Source organism: Lonchura striata, chromosome Z (assembly GCF_046129695.1).
Source record: "Lonchura striata isolate bLonStr1 chromosome Z, bLonStr1.mat, whole genome shotgun sequence".
Taxonomy (NCBI): Eukaryota; Metazoa; Chordata; class Aves; order Passeriformes; family Estrildidae; genus Lonchura; species Lonchura striata.
This window is the reverse complement of record NC_134642.1, coordinates 22,070,468-22,095,376: the sequence shown is the minus strand read 5'-3', so window position 1 is coordinate 22,095,376 and position 24,909 is coordinate 22,070,468. Positions and strand designations below refer to the sequence as shown.

General features: G+C 35.7%; 1 protein-coding gene across 1 annotated transcript in view; it reads right to left on the bottom strand.

Annotated features, from left to right (window-relative positions):
- The window catches only part of CNTLN (centlein), a 188,462-nt gene that overhangs the window by 113,593 nt on the left and 49,960 nt on the right, over positions 1-24,909 (bottom strand). The window contains 3 exon segments of the mRNA XM_077790387.1: positions 7,221-7,380; positions 18,347-18,446; positions 18,449-18,479. Of these exon segments, the coding sequence (XP_077646513.1) occupies positions 7,221-7,380; positions 18,347-18,446; positions 18,449-18,479 (291 nt within the window).

Below are 24,909 nucleotides of genomic sequence, written 5' to 3'. Positions count from 1 at the left end.
GACCCAGTGTAATCCAGACAAAAAGAAAAGTTCAAACCCAGGAAAGAGTCTCCATAACACACACAACACTGATGAACTCTACTCATAGATACTCAGTATCTGAAGAAGATACCTCACTGCATCAACAGACTGTTAGCATGTCTCACAAGGCTGAACATTCAGCAAGGCATTAATCTGAAAATGTTCAAGAAATCAGTATTTCATAGCAGATATAAAATTGTACTTAAACCAACTTCTCTCCTTAGGAAGGATTGCTTAAAAAATTATAACAGGAAAATTAATAGGTGTCCACACTGCTTTGGTGTCTTGTTAACCAAGCTCCCATTCCAAATCCATTGTATTTTGATGTTTTGTCTCTTGACAGTTGGATGAGTTAGAAGGTTCCTTTTAATTACACTTGACTTCAGAATTTACAAATTACTGGAATTCTGGTTATCTAAGAGGTCAAGAGAAGGTAATCACTGTTTTTCTCCCCTCCAGAAACCCCAGATGGGTAACCAACACAATAATCATTACCTATCTGAAATTTATACTGGATAGTAAGAGTGATGATGCCAAGTTTAGCTGTAATCAAAATCCAGTCAAAAATGAGCCTTATGACACATTAAAGCCTTTGAAAAACAATTACAACTTCTAAACTGGGAAACTACCTGACATTTTGTGAGAAATTTGGAAACAATAATCAATCAACCTTTCATTCTTCCTCTCATTTTCCAAAATTTATACAGGAAGAAGTGAATTACTTTTTGCCTTTTTCCAAGGTAGATCAGAGATCATGTTTCTCAGGCAAAACTAATTAAAAGTCCAAACAGATTGATATTTTAAATGAGTCCAAGTCATTAAACATTTGCACTGAAATCTTTGTGCCTACTGGAATTTATATTTGTATTTATATATGCTCTCTAGAAGTGCAAGTTCATGATTAGCCAATTTCTTATGGAAATAAGTGTTTCACAGCAAAATGAACAGTTCTAAAGTTCATTTATCAAAACAATATAATGTCCTTCCAAATGCATGGAACATCAAGACAGAGTTACTTCCAACTATAACTATATAAGCTCATTAGCTAGACCATACTGGTATGACAATTTGCTGGTTTTATGACTAGCAGTACTTAAGTGGTTATAATTATAGTATCTGAAAGGTAGCATCCTAGTAAGATGAATGGAGAACATCAAAAATATTATGCTTTTTCCTAGCTGGCAGCCCTAATGTAGCTAATGGGGTTTTTTAGTAGTCAGCATTTGTCAGGACAAGACAAATAACATGTCTTTCGCCTTGCACAAACTTTTCCAATCTTTCCTGCTTTGAAAACAGTATTAATAAAAACATATTAAAGTATAAGACTAGCTAAATCTATGTGTAAAACCATATTCACACTATGCATCTTTTAAAACTATAGTTCATATACTTTTTAAGATAACACAAACGTACTATTCAATAATAGTTGATAATGTTCCGATTTTTTTAAAGGAATTTAACATCAGAAAATTTAGAAATGAAAATTAGCTGTCAGCAGATAACTGAAACACCTTCCCAGTTTCCATTTGGCTCCTCATCTTTTCTTTTTCTGTTTTGTAGATCAAATAATATTTAATATTTACATTGAATTATTTTGGGTTTAATGCTCATTTCTGACCCAGTTTTAGAAGAGGCACCATATTGAATCACATTTCAGTAAGCACATTCCAAAATATTCAGAATTGCACAGCATGATGAAACATGTTAACCATTAATAAAGTCAGGTGTATAGAAACAGAATGTGAAACAGACATTAGAGCACTAGAGACAGAACATTGCATAGAATATCCAAAAGAAAAACAAAAATATTGTGTATGATTTATTTCTGAACTAGCAAATTTCACAGAAGAAAATAGTGGAATCTTGACTATATGTATGTGAATGGTTATCCTTCACTTGAATGCAAACAGGACATGAGATCAACCCAGTAAACTTTTTCATCCCCAAGAAAACTTACAGAAATAAGTTTTGTAAGATAAAAATAAATAGGAATATATTTTAAATAATTCCTTACAATATCCTATGACAATTGACAATGGAAAAAAAAGCACTAGGAAGCAACACATAAGTGCTCTGCAAAAATTGTTGACTGACTGTATTTAGAGAATTTCTTTTTAACACATTATAGCTGTCCTTTCTCTGACAGGCAACTTAGATTGTCACAGGTGAAGATACTTAAAAACAAATGAGAAAAGATTAAAGATATTGAAATCAGTACACTGTAAAAATTTAGTCTATATGACACAAGAGCATTATTCATCAGTCAGAAAAGGTAAGTAAGTTAGCTCAGTTATACATAAAATGAAGTATTCCATATTTCTCAGCTATCCTAACAACTTCCTGTATTGATTTACCTGATTTCATCAGAAAACACTTTTTTGGTACATCAATGAAGAGTTACTTGAAATGGAAAACAAAATACCATCAAGAAAGCAAAAAATGCCTAACCAAAGCTAGGACTTCCAGAAGCAAAAGATGGAACTGTAATGGCTACTCACATGTAATGGAAAACACAACCTGATAATGGTGGGAAAAGCAAATACTGACATATATTGAATATGTGTGATGGCAAAATTATCTTAGGTCAGACCAAGGAAAGCTGAGAAACTAAAAAAAAAAAACAAAAAAACCAAAACCCAATGAAACTAAATAATCAACCTATGCTATTATTGGATGGTACGTAAACCAGAATCATAGTGCAATTGGAAAAAAAAAAAACAACCTGCATAGTGAACCAACCGAAACAAATTACCAACACTTAGCAAGTGTGTAGGATTTATTTTAAAGTAGGTTTAGATTGCTCCTATGCACTAAATGCCAGCTAACAGCCAGGGTACATTTTTCAGTTCCATGATCCAAAAGGTATTTAGTTGATACTGTCATTAACTTTTCTATGGCATCATACTGAAGTATGATAGTAGGGTCATTTGGGAGAGTTCTTCAAATATTTCTTCAAAGCTTTCAGTGAGGAACTAACACCAAGGTAGATCCATCTAAAAAAATGTAACAGTAACCACATCATACGCGCTGTGTATAAAACAAGTATTCTCCTGCATTAAATGTTTTATCAAAATGTTCACACCCTAAAAAAGTGTATTACAAAGACCCAAGTAAATAGGATCACAGAATCACTAAGGCTGGAAAAAACCTTGAAGAACATTTAGTTCAAACTTTGACCAAAGCCATCATGTCAACTAAATCATAACACTAATTGCCACATCCAGTTGTTTCTGAATCCAAACATACAGTAATATTGAACATATAGTAATGACATAAATTTTTAAGTTAGTCTAAATTAAGACAAAGTAAAGCTATAATGGAAATTACTACAGCACCATTGCAGAAATCCATGTTACAATCCATGATTTTTATGAGAATATGAAAAGAACAAGGGCAGAAATCAGCTGAAGAAACTCTAGCGTGAAGGTGAAGAGACAGTCCAGACAGACTATATATAACACATTCATGATATTTAGTTTCATTTTATTTATATTCACTTCTCCCCTCAGAAATACTTGAATATTCTGCAGATATCAGTCTACACCATTACACACAGGAACTGCTGTGGTTTAACACCAGTACAGGGTCTTTCAAGCACGAAAATCATTGCCTTGAGCGCACAATTTAATATCACCTTAAGAGACTCAGTCTACCCAGGATTTCTTCAACTTCAACCTATAGGCACAACTGATGCCAAAATCTATTTTCTAGAATGTGACCAAGTGCACTGATGTTTGCCATGCAAAAAACAAAGACTACTGTAATTAACACACTTTCCAAATATAGAGAACAGTCTCTGAGCTTGAACTGAAGTGTGGAAGTCTGTTAAAGATCTGAGCTCCTTAAAACTTTCCCAAAGTAGACATATAAATGACAATACACTTATTACTTATGTGGGCTTCAGCATATTTTACTGCACATACAGTTTCTCTCCTGCCTTATCATATGTGAAAGGACTTAGGCTTTTCATTCTGCTTTGAATAGGAACCTGCACTACCACTAGCATTTACAGATCTATGTAAGTTTAGCATTTATTTTCAGAATTTAATACTGCTTACATAAATACATTTATTTTTAACTATGTTTAAAGGTTGCTGCAGTTACAAAAAAATACTGGATGTGTAAAACAACCATATTATAGTAAACACAGTAACTTGATGTTCTGATGACAATTATGTGGGCTTGAAGGAGAGCAAACTACTTCTACAAGGCACCATGAGAAGGACTACCAAAGGCAAATGCAGGTACAAAATAACAGCTGAAAATGTATCTGTCATGTCTCTATTTTCATCTACTTGCTGATCACTTGATGCAGATTTCTGTGATGTCTCATAACTGGAAATTTACTGTGCTTTCTAATTGCTATAACTAAATAGTTTAATTAGATTACTGCAGAAGCTTTTCTTCATCCAGAAACATGCACGGTACCATTATTCATAGTACGCTCTGAGAGCTGAGTTTCAGGCATAAATTATCATTTCCTGTTGAATGACAATGGTATTTCCACTCCACTAAAAAGGCCTTCCACTGAAAGACTTTTAATCAGTACGATTAACATGGATCCTAAAGGCCACATCAGACCAAGAGAAAGCAGAGCAATATACAAACAAAGGCCTAAAATTGTAAATTTCAGAAAACTGTGATAAACTGGCGAAGGACTTCAGAATCTCTTTTTGTCTTATTATCCCTAGTATTGATTGAAATCTCTCCACCTTGAAATTGTTGATGAGGACAAATCTATTGAGTCTCATTAAATCCAGCATAGGAATGAAGTCCCCAGAGCATTTGGGACCACTAAAGCAGATGCTACACATTTTAGAAAAATATTCTCTATCCTTGAGAATATAAACTACAGCTGCAATATGAAACAGACATCAATTTATTTCCATAAAAGCTCTAATGTAAAGGAGTTATTGTAGAACATAGCATCCTTAAAATTTCTACTTAGAGAAAAAAAGTACATGAAGTCAACCCAACTTGATAAAACAGGTTACAGATCTTTACATGCTGCTCACTACAGCTAGACTTGAAAATCTGTGGTCCTCAATAAATTTACATATAATTCAAAGCAAGTTTACAACCTCAGATTTATTAGAAATTGGTTTTTTTTAGTTTTTTAGTCTCCCGTTTCATAGTACACATCAACATCAGCACAAAAATATGTTTTTCTCAATGGTATCCTGTTAACATGAACTTTAAATATGTGAACGAACCATACTGCCTGAGCTACAGCACATAGTACCTATCTGACCACTAACAGAGGTCATTGATCTTGCTGTAAGGGACAATATATCATAGGATGTACATGCTGATAGGCTCAATGCCATTTGAAGAAGTAGGAAAATATTCCTTTGTGACTGTATTTATGGAATAGCTGACACATCCTTATCTAGCTGTTGCAGACTGCATATTATTAATGCAGGGAAGACAAACAGAACACAGATTTGTCTGTAATAGTTCGTACCTCTCTCATTGAAGCAAAAAAATAGACATTTATATTATTTCTATAGATGCTGAGTTTTCCAAAAGCCTGCTGTGACTTTAGTAGGACTGTATCTCTTGTGATTTGAAAAACCCACATTACTTGACACAATTACAATTGGCTGTTTTATACAGTTCTGATCAGAAATACAGAATAGCAGTGTCATGATAAATTAATTCCTTTCCCCTTCCAAACTTCTCTTAACTCAACTTGCCACAAATATTAGCTCTATTCCACTGTGACTCAGGAACTTCACTTACTCCTTTTTTCACCGTTTTCTTCTCTTTTTTCCATATTTTTTCCAGGTTTGATATTTTACAAAAGGACAACTTAGCAGTTCCACAATAGTAATTCTACTTTTTCAGTGTCTCAAAGGATTCATTTAACACCTTCAGAAGCACTGACTAGAGAATGGAAAATAAACAACTAGCAACTCCTGACACCTATATTCTCATTCTCTTTTATTCTAGAATTTACTCTGTCTTGTCCTAGATAGATAAATTCCTCCTGCCTTGTACATGTTCTGAACAACTTTGACAGAAAGTCAACCTGCAGCTTGACTGAGCTACTACTGCAATGCAGAAATTGTTTAATATCATCACTGTATCATCACTGCAATCAAATAAACAGTAGAGTTTTCTAGGGCGTTTGGGGTTTTTCCACTCTTTTTTATATGCAGCAGCTCTTTATGTTGGCATTCCACACAATTTCAAATTACCTTAGCAAACCACATTACATGGTACAGTGTCAAGTACACAAAAATGTGCTGGGCACTACAAACTGTAAATGCTAAACAAATACAGCTTTGGAAGCCCAGTACTGATTCTGGTTTGACTCAGGTCTAGCTTTACAATTTTATTACAATCTGTACATTCTAAGTAAGATTACAAAAGAAGAAAGATTTTTTTGGGAAAAAGCACTGGCAATATACAACTTCAGAAGGCAGTTCCAAGGTAGTAGAAGGCATGTGAAAGTTGTTTATACAAATTCTTCCTTGCCTTCTTCCTTCTTAATCTTTCTAAAAAGGAAGCAAACATATTTTTTGTATTTCTTAGAGACTGAAAAACATATAAATTCATAAACCTGAAAGAAGTTCTGATTAGTGAGTGTTTGACAGATCATTAGAGTGAGCATTTTCCCTGACATTAACCAAAAACATAAAACTTTCTGCAAATGTGCGCATTGTTCCAAATTTGTTAGCCATTAGTTAGCCATTTCAAAAGATATTATAGCAACAATTTTCCAGTTGGTTTTTATAGAGCAGGTTTTGTATTTTAAACCACTAATATTGTTTGCAGTTCACACAAATACTTTGTTTAGTGGAAAGACTATCTTCCCTTGAACTATAAAAATCAATTTGGAGAACTTAGTAATTGAAAGCTCCTATCATACCAAAGGGGAAGAAGAAAAACATAATTAACACCAAGTCTAATAAAGAAATTTATATGCTTGGCAATGCAATCCTATTTTTCTTCAGATGCAAAAGAAACAAAAAAAAATTTTAAGGCTGATCAATTCAATGTATGCAAGGGGGCATATATGCTGGTATGCAATCAGGCCAATATACTCAGATACTCAACTATATTTTGGCAATAATAGAGAATAATAGAGATATAAAAGATGCAACACTACAAAAGAGCTTTGATTACTCTGCGCATTGATATTGTACAGATGGATATTAAAATGAACCCTATGATCATAAAGCAGAATAACATACTTTTTGATATGTTGTTTTAGCTGTGTGAGCATATTCTTGGTCTTGCAGTACTTTTTGTGTATCAGCATTGAGAGCCTCTAGCTGCTTTATCAGCTCAGCCTGCTGTGTTCTATCCTCAATGTTTTGTCTGCAAAGATTCTGTAGCTCCTCTAACTCCTTCCTGTGGAAAACAAGCAATAAAGAGAAATCAAGAAAAAGAACAATGACCTCTGTTAAAAATTTATATGCAAATAATTTTATTGTAGATAATGAGCTTCCTATCTTCATTTATTTTTCTGTCACTTGCCTTACAAACACTGTAAATTACATATAAAATATTTATTATACACTTTTGAGAAACATGTAAAAAACAGCTAAGTTCAGTTAATATGTTTAGTTAATTTAATGGAATGCCTTTCTATTTCCCTGTAATCCTTTAACTGCTCTAAAATAAACAAATTTTCACTACTTCATCTTTTTCTAATCAATATTCAGTTAACTCTTTAGCAGTACATGTCAAAACGTAAAATACATAGAATACATCAACTGCAAATAAGTTGTTGCATTTTTTGCCTAGAACAATTAGAAAAAGATAAAACTTCTTCCTGAACTCATAGAGTATGTGTGAAGCAACCTTTTTTCTGACATGCATCTACTCCCTAGACACATCAATGTTTGCTGATAAATTACTATTTCTCTGCAGGTACGGCATACTGCAACAACCATAAACAAAGTAAGCAAAACCTTTGGTGCTTATATATATATAATATAACAAAAGCTATATTAAGACAATAATAAGAATGGTGTTGTAATGCAACCATAGGATAGATCTAGTAAAATCACCTTTCTTAATAATTTTACTCTACTTCTGATAGATTTTCAAAATTAAGATCAAAGCACAGTAACACTTTCTATAAATGATTAAAACTTTGAATATTTTCTGCAACATATATTAAAAGTACAGATGACCGTACTAATCCCTGCTTATGTATTTTCTAATTCAAAAGCACATTTCAAACTATTATTATACAGAGATACCAAAATATCTAGTTAGCACTCTAAATAATTTTCTTCCTTCCTTCCTCGAACAATTGTCTTTTTAACCTGTAACACATGTGTAATATTTCTGTGACTGGAATTACCATTAACAGGCATTATCATTGCATTTTTCTAATGCTTCTGGAGATATCCAGGTAAAGACTAGTGTATACAGGGTAAGCAGCAATACCAACTTCTTTGTCTCCTTCCAGGGATAACAGAATGACAAATAAACAATTTTAAGGGAAGTTCACAAAAGTTGTTCTTAAAACCTATATCACTAATTAGTTTGTGATTGAATGATTATTCAATGCAGATACATCTGAATAATTATATAATAATTTAAACTACATGCGCAACATGACAGTCAGTTTTTTGTTAAAAAGCACCATTTCAGAAAGCCTGTTAAGAGAGCAACAAAGGATAACACTTTAAGGACACACTAACCATGTTTACTAGAAACACTAAGTCCTGCTATTCTGAATGAATTGTAAAGTAGTTCCCCAAAGTTAAAAAAGGTAGAGATACACTAAAGACTCCTGATGTACAAAAATGCAACTGCAGTATGTACTGCATATGTAATAATTTAATTCTGTTCAGAAGAAAAGCAGCAGAAATATAGACAGAGTGATATATTAGCACTTTCTGACAGCTCTACAACTGGCTTCCAAACAAACTCTTCTTTAATTTCCCTGACTGCATGTATATATAATAAAAAATAACGCATCTTTTCATTGTAGTTGAAACACAGATTATATTAATTTTGCACAGGTTCTCCAATCAGATCTTCATTTTGTTATGGAAGGGAAAAAACATGAGATAATGTTAAATCCTCAAGACCAGTCTGCTATATTGCTACTCTTTAATTTGTATGCAAACATCAATGCAGTTATCTGTGTCTGTCACCTGAGAATGCAGTATTATGTGTTCTCTAATGGTCTGCTCACAAAGTGTATTAAGGTCAATGGGAATCTTTTTTGTTGACTTTATCAAACTACCAGTTATATCCTTATGGTGAGGCAGTGGGAGGAGGAAATTACATCTTGCAGCCGCACAAGAACCACAGCACAGTCAGAACACATTAACATGTTTGCTTATGTTAAATTCAAGGCTTTTTAAGTGTAAGGAAATTCAGTCACAGTTCCATTACAATACACTTTATAAATCAAACTTTATTTATTCATATATGTACTTTAACTTGCTTTTGTCTTTAGTGAATGAGGCATTATTTTTACATTGTAAATCAATAGGGCAGCCTTCATTTATTTCACTTTTACAGACCAATACGGAAATTATGCTAACCTTTACTGCACTATTCAGTACCAATGTGCAATACAAACAAATACACATAAATAAACACTTTGATAATAGATTAGCTAAATCAATGAGGGGAGTTTTAAATTAGGAACTGCAGGGATCAAAGATGTTTACGAAATGGCAATTGAGGGAGTTGTGGCCTGGACTGGCAGGCAAAAGCAGACAGATAGATACGGACAGAAAAGACCTTGTGATGAGCAATAGAACATTCAGGGAGGATATTCACTTTACGCACATAAATAATGGAGTGTTGACAATATGATGGAGGTTTGTAAGAGTCTCCCTGTTGAGAGGAGAAATGGTTGATAATGTCTTCTCAAACAGCTCATTCTGAAAGAACCAGTGAAGTTCTGGAGAAATGGGTGTGGGGGTCTTCACGTATATCAAGCCATTCAAGTTTGTTGCAGAACTTCAGGGAAAACCGTACAGGCTTACTAGACTTACAAATATTAACTTCTCCATCCAGGGTGGGCTTAAAGCTAATTTTCACAGCCATGCAATGCATGATAGGGGTGAGGGGGACACGTCTTACAGGGGCAATGTAGTAGGTGATTCAGGAAGGCTGTACCTTCCTAGAACCTCAGCCAATGGAGAAAGGAGGAGGAGGCAACATGCAGTCAGGAGTTTAGGATAAAGGAGGCTGTGTCTTCCAAACACCCAAGACAGACCCCATAGGTGTATGGCCAAGTGGACTCTCTCCCTTTATTCAAATAAAGTTTATTCTTGCAGGACTCATCTGTCTCCTTTGTAGAAACTGGCCTTTACAGTATGGAAATAAACTCAACTGGCTGCCTATCTGAAGCTGCTGTTCAATTGAAGCTAGCACACCTTCATGGAAGACAACAGGATGACTGAGAGATCTGCCTGCACCTGCTGGACTCACTGGGATCACAGAGACAAGTTGGGACAACTTTCATGACTGAAGCACTGACACGCATGGAGATACAGGTTCTTTAGGAAGGCCTATGTTCAAAAAGAAGGTTCTGGGAAACTAGAGCAGTCAACTACATCTTAGCCCCTGGGAAGGTGATGGACCATGTAATGGAGACATGATCACTGAGAGTCATAAGGGGAAATGATATTTACAGATTCACAGAATATTATTAGGTAGAAAGGGACCACAATGATCATCAAGTACAACTCTTAAGTAAATGGCTAGTACAGGGACTGAACTTTGATGTTGCTAGCACCATGCTCTAACAAACTGGCCTGGCAGCCTTCTCTGAGGGAATTCCTATCGTAGTGGATAAGAGGTGAGCACCAGATGTTCGTTTTGATTGCAATAAGACTATTTTATGGGACTGTCTGTCCCATAAAATGCAATAGACAGACTGATGAGGTATAGGATACATAAGCAAATAGTAAAGTTCCCTTGAACTGGTAGGACTACTGGGTTTGAAGAGATGTAATCAAGGATGCAAAATCCAGTTCAAGGCCAGGCACTAAAAGAGTAGCCTAGGGGCTAACATTAGGGCCAGCACCTTTTAACATTTTCATTAATGACCTGGACTATGAGACAGAATGCCTTGTGGCAACTTTGCTGATGACACAAAAAAGTGGGATGGGACAACAGATGTTTGGCTGCCATTGAGAGGGACCTTCATAGACCATACAAAAGGCTGGACAGAAACCTTATGAAGTTCAACAGAGACAAGTGCAAATTACTGCCCCTGGGGGGGTTATAATCCTATGTAAAAGCACAATCTGGGAACAGACAAGCTGGAAAGCACCTTATCAGAAAATGCCCTGGGGATCCTAGTGGACACCTGAATGGCCATCAGATAGCAATGTGGTCTTGTGCCAAATGCCAATGACATTCTGAGCTTTGAAGAGGCTACTGCTGCCAGCAGGGCAATGGAGGTGATACAGTGATACTTCCCCTCTAGTCAGAAGTTTTATGGCACATCTTGGTGCTGTGTCTGGTTCCGGGCTCCCCAGTACAAGGAGAAACATGAACATGGCTGGAGAGAGCCAATGAAGGGTCACAAAGATGATTTAAATATTGCAGCACCTGCTGCATAGAGAGCAGCACAGAATACACAGAGAGGCTGGGAAAGCTGGGTCTGCTTAGGCTGGAGAAAGGAAAAGTTCAGTGACAACTGAGCTATCAACATCTATAAATACCTGATGGCAATCTAAAAAGAAGATGCAGACAGACATCTTGTAAGTACTGCTCAGTGACAGGAAAAGAGGCAATAAGCACCAATAAACACCAGATGAAATTACAGATAAACACAGTAAAGATATTTTTATCCATTGAAAGTGTCCAAACACTGGAAGAGCCTACTCAGAGAGATTGCAGAGTCTCCATTCTTGGACATACTCAGATTGGACACTGCAGCCTGCTGTAGCTGATACTGCTGGAGCAGAGGGCTAGATCTGCTGGAGGAGCATACTACACTATCTCCACAGGTGCCTGCCAGTTTCAGCCACTCAGTGTTCTCTGTGATTCTGTTACTAATTTCCTTGTTCTGGGCTCAGCATATCCAAAATCAACCTCAAACCTCAAAATATTTATTAACATGCTTACTCAAAATATTTATTAACATGCAAACAATAAATACTCTACAAGAGAGACACCTTATCCTGTCACTGCAGCACGATAAGAATGTCAAGTCCTCAGAAAAATTTTCGTCTTGGGTGAGTATGTAACAGAAGAAATAACCAAAAATTACTAATTTAATGTAATGAGTATAGTGAGTGGCATTTAACATATAAGAGCCATTATACACATGCACACATATGTATAATATACAGGTATCTATACATACATAAAGATATATAAAAATAAATACATCTACATATAAATTATATGTAAATATGTATAGATATATTCATATAGATATACATATACAAGCACTTGGTGATAAAATGTTTCAACATAGTATACACTTTAAAGAAACACAATTTTAAGAAAAAAGTTGCCATGAGCAACAGCCATTGAAAAAATAACAGTCAGCTAAGACCCAAATTGCAACACTTAAGTCTACTTTTTTCCATCACCCCAAATATCTTATAAACTAACTGTCATGGTTTAACACTGGCAAAATGCCAGTGCCCCCATGAAAATGCAATCTCTCAATTAAATGCTGTGAAATGCAATCGAGAACAGAGCAAAGCAGGCCCAAGCTTAATAACAGATAAAAAACTTTATTAAGCTACTACTATAAAAGAAAAAAGAAAGGAAAAAAAAAAAAAAAACCCACACACAAACATCAAAATTAAAACCTTGCAAAGCATTCCTCCTCACACCACCCAACTCCAACAGGAGTCTGAGACACAGTCTGGACCCCAGTCAGGTTTCCACCCTCCAGACAATTGATAGTCAGTCCATCGAGGGAGGCAGGAGTCTCTCCTGTGCCACAGACCTCCCAGGAAACACAGCTCCACATCCTGTGCTTCCATGTCTCACATGGCACTGCCCAGAGAAAAAGTTTGCCATGGTGACCCTTCTCCTTTCCATGCACACTGCTCTCACCACCAATGCATGGATGGACAGACTGCTTTTAGGATTTTGCCTTTCAAGGATGCCCTGCCAAGAGGGGGGAAAAAACAACAGTTCAGTTTTTCATTTTTTGGGACCACAGTCCCCCCCATTTTTCCCTGGGGCCAAGGGTCTAAGAACAGAGATCTTCTTCTCTTCTTCTTCAAGCACAGGGGGCACCACTACAAATCCGCTAACTTTCCTCTGTTCGCTCCACTTCTGTCTTTTCCCAGCTGAAGCAGGTCTCTTTGGCTCACCAGCATCCTCCTAAAATACAGTCTCTCTTGGAGGAGAAGATTGGTTCAGTCTGTGGCTACCAAGGAAAAAGTCCAGCCAAAAAGCCACTCCATCGTCCCTTCCCATCTAGAATTCCTCCTTCTAACATCCCAAGGTCAAAGCTCTCTCTCTCTTCCTCTCTTTCAAATCAAGGAGCAGTGAAATTTCACACAGCTTTCATTTCTCAGGAAGAGTTAAAAGTCCCGACTGCAGGGATGGCTCGCTGCCCAGGCTCCGGCTCCCACGGGCAGCTGGGCACCTTGCGGCCCCCAGCTCTTCTCCTTCCCGTGGTGAACTGCTGACAAAACTGGCTTTTGAGAGAGAGAGAGAGAGAGAGAGAGAGAGACAGAAACTCTGGGGAGGAACGGAGACATCCCAGATTTCTCCACCCTTCCATCTGCAGGGGGCCAGCTCAGCTCCAGTCCCTCCACCCTTGGGCCTACCTCCGAAGGCCACATGGCTTTTCCCCTCCTGTACCCAGCTCGTCGCCGGGCAGGGGAAGGTCTGCACTGCGGCTGACTGGAACCAAAGAGCGAGTTCTCCTGGGAATTCTGCTTTTAACCCCTCTGTGCTCTCAGAGGCGTGTCCACTTTCAATTGGTCAATATACAAATTGACCTCTTCCTTCCAGAAAAATTCATTTTCTGTGTCAAACCACGACACTAACACACTATGATACACTGAGAGCTTTTCACTTTTTTAAGAGCAAAGTCAGCAGGTAGTACTGAGAAATAAAATAAAACACCTCTCTGTCTCTAATCTCGTATCTTAAGATGAATATAGTGGGAGATGAAATTTACAGAAAGTGACCTGCACTCTTCAAGGAACAAGAAAGGGTGTGCTATGAAAAAAAATCTGGTCTTTCTCACTTCAAAATAGAAGAGCATTACTAAATTATTTCAATCCCTGAAGTAAGACTGTTGGCACAGTAACTTTAGTAGACTTTTCTTTCAAGTTGATGCTACATGAAGACACCACAAAAAAGACAGTAGCCAGACTCAAACATTTGACACCTTATCTGGTCAGTAACAATATTTAAGTCACTACCATTGCTTAGAGAAAATACAACTCTGATGCTCACAGACACTTCCTTCTACCCTTAAAACATAAGATTAAATAAAACCTTTTTATCCTTGCAGAAACTAGGGGCCTTATAGGCCCTGATTAAGGGTTTTAGAGTAACCTGTGGCTTCCCAGAGATATAAATGAAATTAATAGCTATTGTCATTCCACAAGCTATGGAATGTGCTGTGCTACAAACAGAATTAAAAACATACATACCTCTTCAGGTGATATTCATAGCTTTGTTTCACCACCACAATTCTGGTGAATATACTGGGACTTTGATCATCTCAGCTGTCCCAGTTACCAAGGGGAATACAAGATCAGTTAGGGTAATTCAAGAAATCTCTAGATCCCATTACCTGTAGTTAAAAAATACAGCACAGTGACAGGTCCTATAAATTATGTCTTCTCATGGAAATGGCATAAATACTACAAAATGGTTTGCAGCAAAGAGCAAAGAATAACCTGAAAAATCTAAAAATAGAAGAGCAGCAAAACAAGACCTGAGTAAAAATCTGACTGCCTCATAATTTACAGGACACAAGTTAACAGTGTCTGCATTGGAAGGGGTGGTGAGCAGGATGGGGGCACACATGGTGGGGGAGTAAAATTAGAAACATTATTACAGAACAAAATAGTTGGAAAATCATCAGGGATAGATTTGGACTAGATACAAATCAAAGGAATGAAGTCATGACCCACATTTCCACTAAAAATACTGGGGCAATTAATTCAAATTCAGTTTAGAATAGATTTTACTATATTAGCAGCTTCATATTTCCTGGATACTTGTGACAGCAGGGCTCAAACTTTAGTGAGTCAATCAAACCTCTACAGTTTGATGTTCAGAGCTCCACCAGAGCTGTGTCAGACCACAGAGTTCTAGACCCTGCATAATTTTAAAGCAAAAATCACCAAGCTTGACAACATGAAAATGTTACATATAAAATACATAATGGGAAAGGTTATATATGGAAAGGAAAGGTTACCATGGACTCTAAAGAGATACAGAAAAACTGTACTAAATTAAAACATCAAAAATTTAACAAGAAAATGCATTTCACGGGTAATTCAGAAGTTTGAAATTAAATCCAGTAAGGTGAATAATGCTTTGCAAAAATTAAGCCAAAAAAGAAAGGTAATGGCTTCTTGAAGACATTCACTATACAGGATATATCCTGTAAATACTGTTTGGTCACTGGTCCTAGAAAACTTATCTTCCACACCTCAAAAGTATGTAACAGATTTTATTGACAAATAGCAGTATTTCCAAAACCACTTTGTTATTCTGTAGAATCAGAGTTGTACTGGAGTATTTCTTCAAAGTTTGATCCCTTCTAATTTGCTGAAGAAAACAATTCTCTTGCTGTCTACAGACACATCTACTGTTAAACTAAAAAAACCTCTTGCCAACAAATTGACAGGTATGCACAACACAGGAAGTGGTGAATGCACAAGAAGCACAGCACTAGCCCATATGTATATATTCCCTTGGAGACTTCCTTCTAAAACTGCATTTAGCACACAGGGTAAAAAGTTTGGACAGTATTACCAAGGTGTCAGCAGTAGGTGTATTTTTCTGAATCTGCCTATGCAGTATAGGAAAGACACCAAATGAAGGGAGCCAGCTGCCTTTCTTTCTTTCTTATTCTAGAGCTTGTTTCTAATAATTTCAGTTGTGTTCCTGCTCTTTTTTCACAGAACGAGAGGGTGGGAAAAGTAGAAAAGCAGCAAACAGGGAGACAGAGCACTGGGGAGAACAGACGCATTTGCAAGTCAGATTGTCTTTTTCAGCTCTGAAGTTTGAAATTGATGATGAGAAACTGAAGATACTAAGGAGGATGGAGTATGTTCCATACAATTTGTCCAAGAATTTTCTGCCAGCATCAAATGACGACCAAGCATTCAATGTGATACTTCCATAAGACAAAATTTTAAATGGATTTTTTAAAAAAATTACCATAAATGGGAAAAATTAAGTGCTTTAATCATTAAGTCAACACAGTCATAAGATAGAAAGACTTAATTTTCTCCTCAGAGTTTTTCCTCTAACTGGGGAGTTGTAATTAATTTAAATAAGGTTGTGTTCTTTTTACAAAGACTTGTATAATTTTGACACATTTTTTAAATTGAGAAATAACAGAAAAGTAATCTTTTCTGCACACTGACATCTCAGAAGATAAGGAGAAATTACAGTATTCTATACTATAAAAGTACAGAATACTTGCAATTCGTAGTATGTATTGCTAACTATTGAAACTGTGAATTTTACATAATATAAGCGTAAGCCTTCTTTCTTCATAACAGAAATGTCAACAAGAAACTTGTAGCTGAAGTTCATTGAGAAAGATTGGAAGACAACTAATGATCAAACACATATATACAGACATGTGAAACATAACTCACACTCTAGTGATACCCAAAAATACTATTACTTATTGCAATACCACTAAATATCTAGGAAGGAAAACATTAGAGCACACAAAACCCCCCCATATGATTGATTTACCAAACTGTTTTCCATAAATTTAGAGGATTAGGTATATGGAAAAACATAGAAGAAGACTTCATTTTAAAATAAGTGTTGTCTACATCTCTTTATTACTTCATGTTCAGACCTTATGTTCAAAAGTGTCTTTGTTTTACTTCTATATTTTAATGAAGTGTTTGTGCCAAATTCTAAGAGGTTGTTGTGCAAAGAATATCAAAGAATTCATTTTGAGAAATTCAAAATTCAAAGATTTGGCCAACTCAGATTGCAATATCTGAAGCTGAAATCAGCAAGCAGTAACTTTGCAAACTTGATTACCTGACTCTAAAATGCCTTCTTTGCTGTCCCCAGTCCTCACACATATATATTTTTATGAGAATAATTTCAGGAGATCAATTCTATTAGTCCATTGCTGAATTTCACAATTCCATTCATTTCTTCTTTCAACACAATTTCTGAATAAGCTTACGTATGTTTATTGACTTTTTAAAACCCAATTGGTTATTCTTTTAAACACAAAAATCATTTTTCTTGTGAAGACAACATCTTTCTTGTAGAGATTTCAACATGACAAGCTTTCAACATTACAATTTAGTTCAGATGCACCAAAAATCATATTTCTTGGTTTCTGTTAGTTTGGTTTTTTTTTGAAAAAACACTTATATATTGACTCCCTCCAGAAAGTTTATTTGTGCTTAGAAAGTAAAGAGGAGTATCCATACCAATGATTTCTACTTCCAACTGCAGCTCTTCAGGCAAAACCACCATTTAAAGGAATATTGAAGGGAATATTATTAATCTAATACAGGTATGAAACAGTGTGTATGCCTCTGAAATTAAGAAGTAAAACATAGACAATTTCCTGACAATTGACTTAGAGTTACCAATTATCTTCTCACATTGCCTTAATTCTGTGGAATTCAGTAGTCTTTTCAATTCATATCATTCATTCTGTCCTTTAGTTCTTTTCCAAGATAAAAATAATGCAGCACAAATTTTACAGATTCAGTGTAAAGAAATAGTGTGTGAGACCTAAGATAAAGCTTAAATCACTGCACTCTAAACTTTAGCACAAGTCTATGCAGACTTTTGCTGACTTGTCAGATTTGACTCTAATTAAAGTTACACTTAGCCTTAAAGCTTTTTCAAGTTTAGGGTGTTTAGCCTCTCATTAGTTCATGCTACTAATCCTCTTGTTACTTTATTACTTTCAGTTGAGATTGGTAGCTCTCTGACACAATGAAAATTACAGAACTATAATTTTTAAGTCTGTCACTACTAATAAACAGGTAAAATATACAAGATAGACATATACACATGTATCAGGAAGAGTCTACATAAACTGGGAGACTTCCATCTTGTGAACAGAATGGTAAAACACACTGCTGCACAAAAATATCTTCAATTCACTGCTTCCTAACTGGAACAACAGTCTTTTTGGAAGGATTCAGACTTAAAGTTATTATGAAATACTTACTTAGCTCTGACCACATCACAATCCTTTTGGAAAAATTCTTCCTGTTTCACATCTACCTGAGATGACAAGTTACTGCATATACTGTGCAACTTTTTATTAGTTCTCTTGTCTCTGCTAAATCAGTTTCCAAATTCTGCAAAGAAAGCAAATGAAATGCATTAAAAAGAAATAACTAAACTCTACTATGCAAGTTATCTATGTACATATATATATGGATGTGCCCATACATACATGCATACATTTATTGCAGTCTAAGCCAATACATACAGGTAAGTATATGTACACATATGAAATATGTGAAATGACAGGAAAAAAGGTGTTTTTCAAATTTTAGGTGGCTATCTTTTCTTTACTCTAAGAAGTTTTCCTTAACTCAGTTGCTGGGTGGAACGAGGAACCTGAATCAAAACTTTGCAAAACATAGTTCCCTATTTAACTACTAAACTGATTAACCTTGTTTTCTATGTAGAAGTTCCTAAAAAAAAACAGCTATGCATTCATTGTTTTAACTTCTCACAAAAATTCACAACATCATATACATGAACTAAGAATCATAGATACAGATTCATTTTTGACACTGCCTGTTAAATCTGTCCTTATTTTGCATTGCTTATTCAGTGTAAAGAATAGTTTCTTCAGGAAAAGAAACAGCATACCAGATAATTTCTGAAAGTGCTCACTGAAAACAATGCAAACAAGCAAGGGTCTGCCTTTTACCATAAACCCTACTGTAGAAGTTAGTCAGCAAACTGCAAAGGTGTATTAGAGCAGCAAGGCAGCTTACTCAAACAAGACTTCAATGTCTACATACAACTTGCTGGAGTTCCCTAAGAAGAGCACATCAGTCCTTACAAAGCTTTATATGATTATTCTCCCCAGAGTGTTTTGAGGCAAGAATGGAAATATGAATATTACAGCAATATCAAGAACAGGATTTCAGATGGTGGCAACAGCCTTATACCAGCTTTGGTATTATGCTACTCACAGATGCAATCACTCATTCTCAGCAAGGCAAGTACTCCATGATTCATTAATAATTTAAAATAAAAATCTCCTCTTAGAATATCATCCCTAATCTACTGCCAAGAGTATATTTTTTTCCTTACATACAGACTTAAAGAAATAAGAAAATTATTTTTCCCTTTCAGCAATGATACCTCCAATACTGAGGTTATCAAAATATTTCTATAACTGAAAAGTGAATAATTCAATTCTAAATAAATTAAATTCCTTAAAACTGTATTAAAATGTCTTATAGATATTTAGATGTATCAGAAGTTTACGACAATCAAATTCCTTGAAATTGATCATGTCCTATTAATAACAGTAACACTGATATAAGGAAATATCAAAATTAACAAGTGAATGAGGTAGGAAATGAATGTGTTTCTTGACAACTATAGGATACATACCTGGTGTACATGAATGAATTCATGTACAGTAAATAAGCCACCATTCAAATCAAAGGCTAGGTAGAAAAATTTAATTTTTCCTTGAATGATAAAAAAACTCAAAATGATAGGAGACAGTTCACTATCAACACAATTTTTTTTAAGTGTAATAAGGTATTTATAACTTTCAGACAAGTAGGGCTTCTCCTCAGTATTTTTTTCCTCTGCAGTATTGAATATGTGAACAAAAATTGTAATAGTTCATATATTCTGTGAATAAATTCTATTTGCCTATTTCTAATACCATACTATAGAGTTGCAGGTTTTTCATGGAAGAGATGAAAGTAATCTAGCATTACTAATGCTTTAAGTTCCCATCATCCATTGCAGAGTACAATACAAAGAATATGTAACATTATTTTGTCATAAATAAAACTTCAGAAGTTATCTAATGGCAGATTTTAAAATTAGAAAAAAAGTATCTTTCAGTACTTCATTTGTGATATATTTAACTTCAGCTTTTGGTTTCAAGTAAGAAATTAATCAGGTCAACCTTTTGAATATATTTTGAAAGCTCAAGTTTTTGGACGCATTACTGAAGGAGTAAAATAAGAAAAAATGGGAAAAAAAAAACTTGTTATACAAATACCTTAGCTACTGAAATACCATATATTGATGTACAAAACTTCAGCTGAATACTGACATCTAAAATAGCATCATAGAATGGTTTGGGCTAGAAAGGATCTGAAAGGTCATCTACTTCCAAGTTCCCTGCCATGAGCAGGGAGATCTCCGCACTAGGTCAGGTTGCTAAAGGCCTTATCCAACCTGGACTTGAACACTGCCAGAATCTGCTCACTCCCTGGGCAACCTGTTCCAGTGTCTCCTCATCCTCATAGTAAAGAATTTCTTCCCAATCTCTAACCTAAATTTCCCCTCTCTCCCACTCCTCCTTGTCCCATCACCACAGTTCCTGACAAAGAGGCCCTCTCTGGTTTCCCTGTAGGCTCTGGTCAGATCCTGGAAGGCTGCTATGAGGTCTCCACACAACTTTCTCTTCCTCAGGCTGGACAGCCACAACTTGCTCAATCAGTCTTTGTAAGGAAGACTCCACTCCCCTCATGGCCCTCCTCCAGGAATGCCATGTCCTTCTCGAGTTAGGAACAAGAGAAATACACAGAGCACTCCTGATGGGGTCTCGTAACAGCACAGTAAAGGGGGAAAATCACCTCCTTTAACCTGCTGACACATCTCTTTCAATGCAGTCCATGACAAGGATTTCTGGGCTGCAAGTGTACATTGCAGGCTCATGTTGAGTTTTTCATCAACATCATATTTTTGACCATGAAATAACCTGCAATATTTTACACTCAATTTCTGAGAATCTGCATTTTTAAGATCATGAAGAATTTATCACATTCTGTTCTTGTTGATTCAGTAGCCAAAAAAGTTCATTGCATAAACTTGCTATGTAAATTTGTGAAAATTTACCTAGCAGAAATACTCCTAATCTGTGTTTTCAAAGTACAGTTAATTTCAATGAAGTGTTTAAGATTCAAACTTTTACAGCCTATAAGAAAAATGCTACTTGAAACAGCCAAAACATCGAATAATTCATTTATAGAAGAGAGAAAATGCATATTTATAAAAGACACAGTACAAGACAGTAAGAAAAGGTGAACTTAAAAGAACTTCAAACATGAAAAGCATAAGAAAACCAAGGCATGAGGAAGTACATTTATGCCCATTATGGAGTCACTATGAATTAACACAACAGTTTTGTTATTTGTAGCTCCAAACCCTTTGAAAGTCACTTTCAAAGACAGTAGCTTTGTTTTCTTGTTTTTTCCTATTATATATTATGACAGTGAGGGTAATTTTTCAAGGTCCTATCTTAATAAAATTCTCATTTTTCAGTGGAACTAAAATCCCAGGCTCCTCTTGAGAGAGATGGCTGTTTCTTTACAAGTTCCAGCCTTCAGACCTCAGAAACTTCAAAAGTACTGTGCTAACTAGGAATTAACAAAAACAACCAACCAACCCACCAGTAAGCAATTCCATTATCTTTTACTTCACCTCCACTTAAAATCTGCCAGGCTGACATTTTTTCATCTACATACAAAGCCTTTTGTGACTTCAGTTTGGGGAAAAACATATTCATTTTGATACTAAACAATAGTTTAAGTAACCTCCACCTAAAGAACAACCAAATAACTCAAATAACTAACTGATTCTTACATAGGGAGACAGCTGGCTGTTTAACAACTTTTTTATTTGTTCACTTTCAGGACATATAGAAAGCTAATACATTAGCTCTGGGAAGTACAAAAGAAGCACAAAAAGTCCTGAAGAACTACTTTACGCAGAAAGCAAAGACTTAAGTCAACTTTCTGTACACAGTACATTATTTATATGAAGGTACATACAGAAAAGAAAAACACTATTGTCAGCCTTTTAGACACCTTATCAGGTATCCTCCTGTTTACCTGTCTCACACTGACTTCAGCAAATATGACAAAACTTAAAAGAAATGTTCTTTAAAAGGACAAATTATCCATAGCAGCTTTTTCTTTCTCTCAATTTGAAGAAGTTGAATTTTATACCCAGTTATCATAGGTTACAATAACAATCAGTCTTCAAAAGTGAGAAGTGGCACTTTTATTCAATGGAAATGGTTTACAGACAGGAAAAAAAAAAAAAGGCGAACACTTTAGCCTTTTTACAGGTGACTACTTTTCCTAAGAAGTAATCTTTGATTTAGATCTTACATTTCTACCATCTAATACACATTTTAAAGGCAATGTTGGGCTAGCTTAATTTGATAAGGATTCTTTTTATTCTGTCAGAGGAGGATAAAATCTGTATACAACACATCTTTAAGACTGTTAAATGCCATGTTTATTACTGAAAAACATGTACAAAAAGATGCTGATTCAACTCCCAAATTAAAGGGTAAGAGGCAACCAACATTCTCAGCACCCCTGGATGCAGCTAATTTCAGGCAATGGATGTGTACCAGTAAAGTTTTCTCAGGTATCTTCCAACACATCCACTCTCATTAACTCACACTGAAGTCTGTCTCTAGGCACAAACTTCTGGGGACACCTTGGAGAAGACTTAGGCAAAGACAATATTAAGTACCTCTGCTGAATCTATCAACTTTTGTAATTAATTCATCATTCCACTTCAGCATTAGGTCTCCATTTTCCTTGTTCAGTTTTTCTCTGATAAAGCACTTCAAAGAAATTCTAGTTGTATCAGTCATTATTTGCAACTCTCAACTGCACATAGGTTACCACCAACCTTCCGTGTCCAGACAATATTTCTAAACTCCCCCCGCTAAAACTTTCACTGTTTCCACTTCCTGAATACTATTTTCTATATGCATCCTACACCAGAGTCTAGTGGTGAGATCTGTTTAGCCAAGTTATCTCCTGAGACATCCACTTTTTTCTAAAGTGGACGATACTTGGGCGTGGAGGAAACTGTCTTTAAAGACATTATAGTTTTTTCTGCATTCTTTACCCTTCAAAAGTGTTTCTCACAGGATTCCACCTACAAATTCCCTGAACATCTGAAGACTCTGCTTCTTAACTCCAGGGCTGTACAGTGCTACTTTCCTTCAGCACTGTCTTAAGGTCTTGGCCTTGACAACTTGATGGTCATTATAACTAAGACTGCAAATGATTATTATCTTCTTAACAAGTTCTTCCTAGTTTGTGAACAGCAAATCCAACTCTGTGGTATATCCCTGGCTGTCTCAGGCAACATCCATCCCCAGAAGTATTCTCTTTCACACTCTAGATACCAACTTAACCTGCTTATAACACCCCTCTGAAATACCAACACTGCTAATTCCCATCCCTACAATCGCCCCGCTCTTTCATTCATCAGCATGCCACATCAGCCAGGAAGATAGAGACATAAAAGTTATTCTGACTGTATTGATTAAAGGGATGGGTAACAGATTTTCAACAACTTGTCTGTAATAGATAGGGACAGGCGAATGGAAGATTTCGGGATGTGACGGAAAGCAAGACCCTTCCCCCTCACCCTGCAATATGTTACCCATTACCCCCAAGACATGCAACCTCACCTAACTCAGTAGTTTTCCACTCCTTACTAATCCTGGAAGACCCTACCTTCTTCCTTTGATGTAGCAAAGTCCCCCTAGACTATTTAACCCCATGAGATAAGATAATAAACGCCATTTGACCATCCACCACATTAATGTCTACATATGTCTGTAGCCCGAGTAGCCTAGGCAAAACCAAGCCACCATGCTATTCCTTACAACCAGGTCACCTTGCCTTCCCCTGAAGGCAACACTTCTCCAATATTACAAACACTACATTTGACAACTTAAAAATTATTTTGTCAGTTTGGCACTCACTAGATCTTTCTCTCCTAAGAATAAACAAATCATTTCTTGTCCTAGGATCTAGAATCCTTTCATCATGACCAGTCTGAAGAAGCCAATTTGCAAGAACTTTACTTCCCATGTTAGGAGAGCTGAATTAAGCTCTTCCAAAAGAGTTTCCATCACAACAGTCCAAAAATTGCTAGTGCAGGAAAAAAAGGGCATTTTTGGGAGAGGCATTAATTAGATAGTTATTGCAATGAATGTACTTTGATAATGTAAAAGAACACAGCACTCTAAGTGTACATTCATCATGCAAACAAAAAGAATCCACTGCCTAGATGTGTATATAAGCAGCTGTTGAACTAAGATTAACCATGTTTGTGGCTCATTTCTTGGAGGAATTTAAAAAACACTAGCCAGTTTCCACTTTCCACAAGAAAACAGGAAAATGTGTGATTTAAATAAAAAAAGGCTCTGTACAGTGTATTCAGTTATTTTCTTTTTTGCTTTATCACAAACTATGAAAATAACTTTTTAATGTATTATAAGCAATAATAAGAAGCCTCACAGAATAGAGACCTTTGGAGGCTAGGGTGCAATTTATTTGGAACTACATATTCTTCCAAAACAACAAAGATTAAGTCTACTGCAACAAGATTATAGGTAAGTAAATTACAAATCAAGAAAAAAAAATATGGTAATACTTTTAAGCTTTTATTATTTCACATTCATATATATATATATATATATATATATATATATATAAAGTCTCAAAGTACAGCCTCTTTTATTTTTTAATGATTACATTT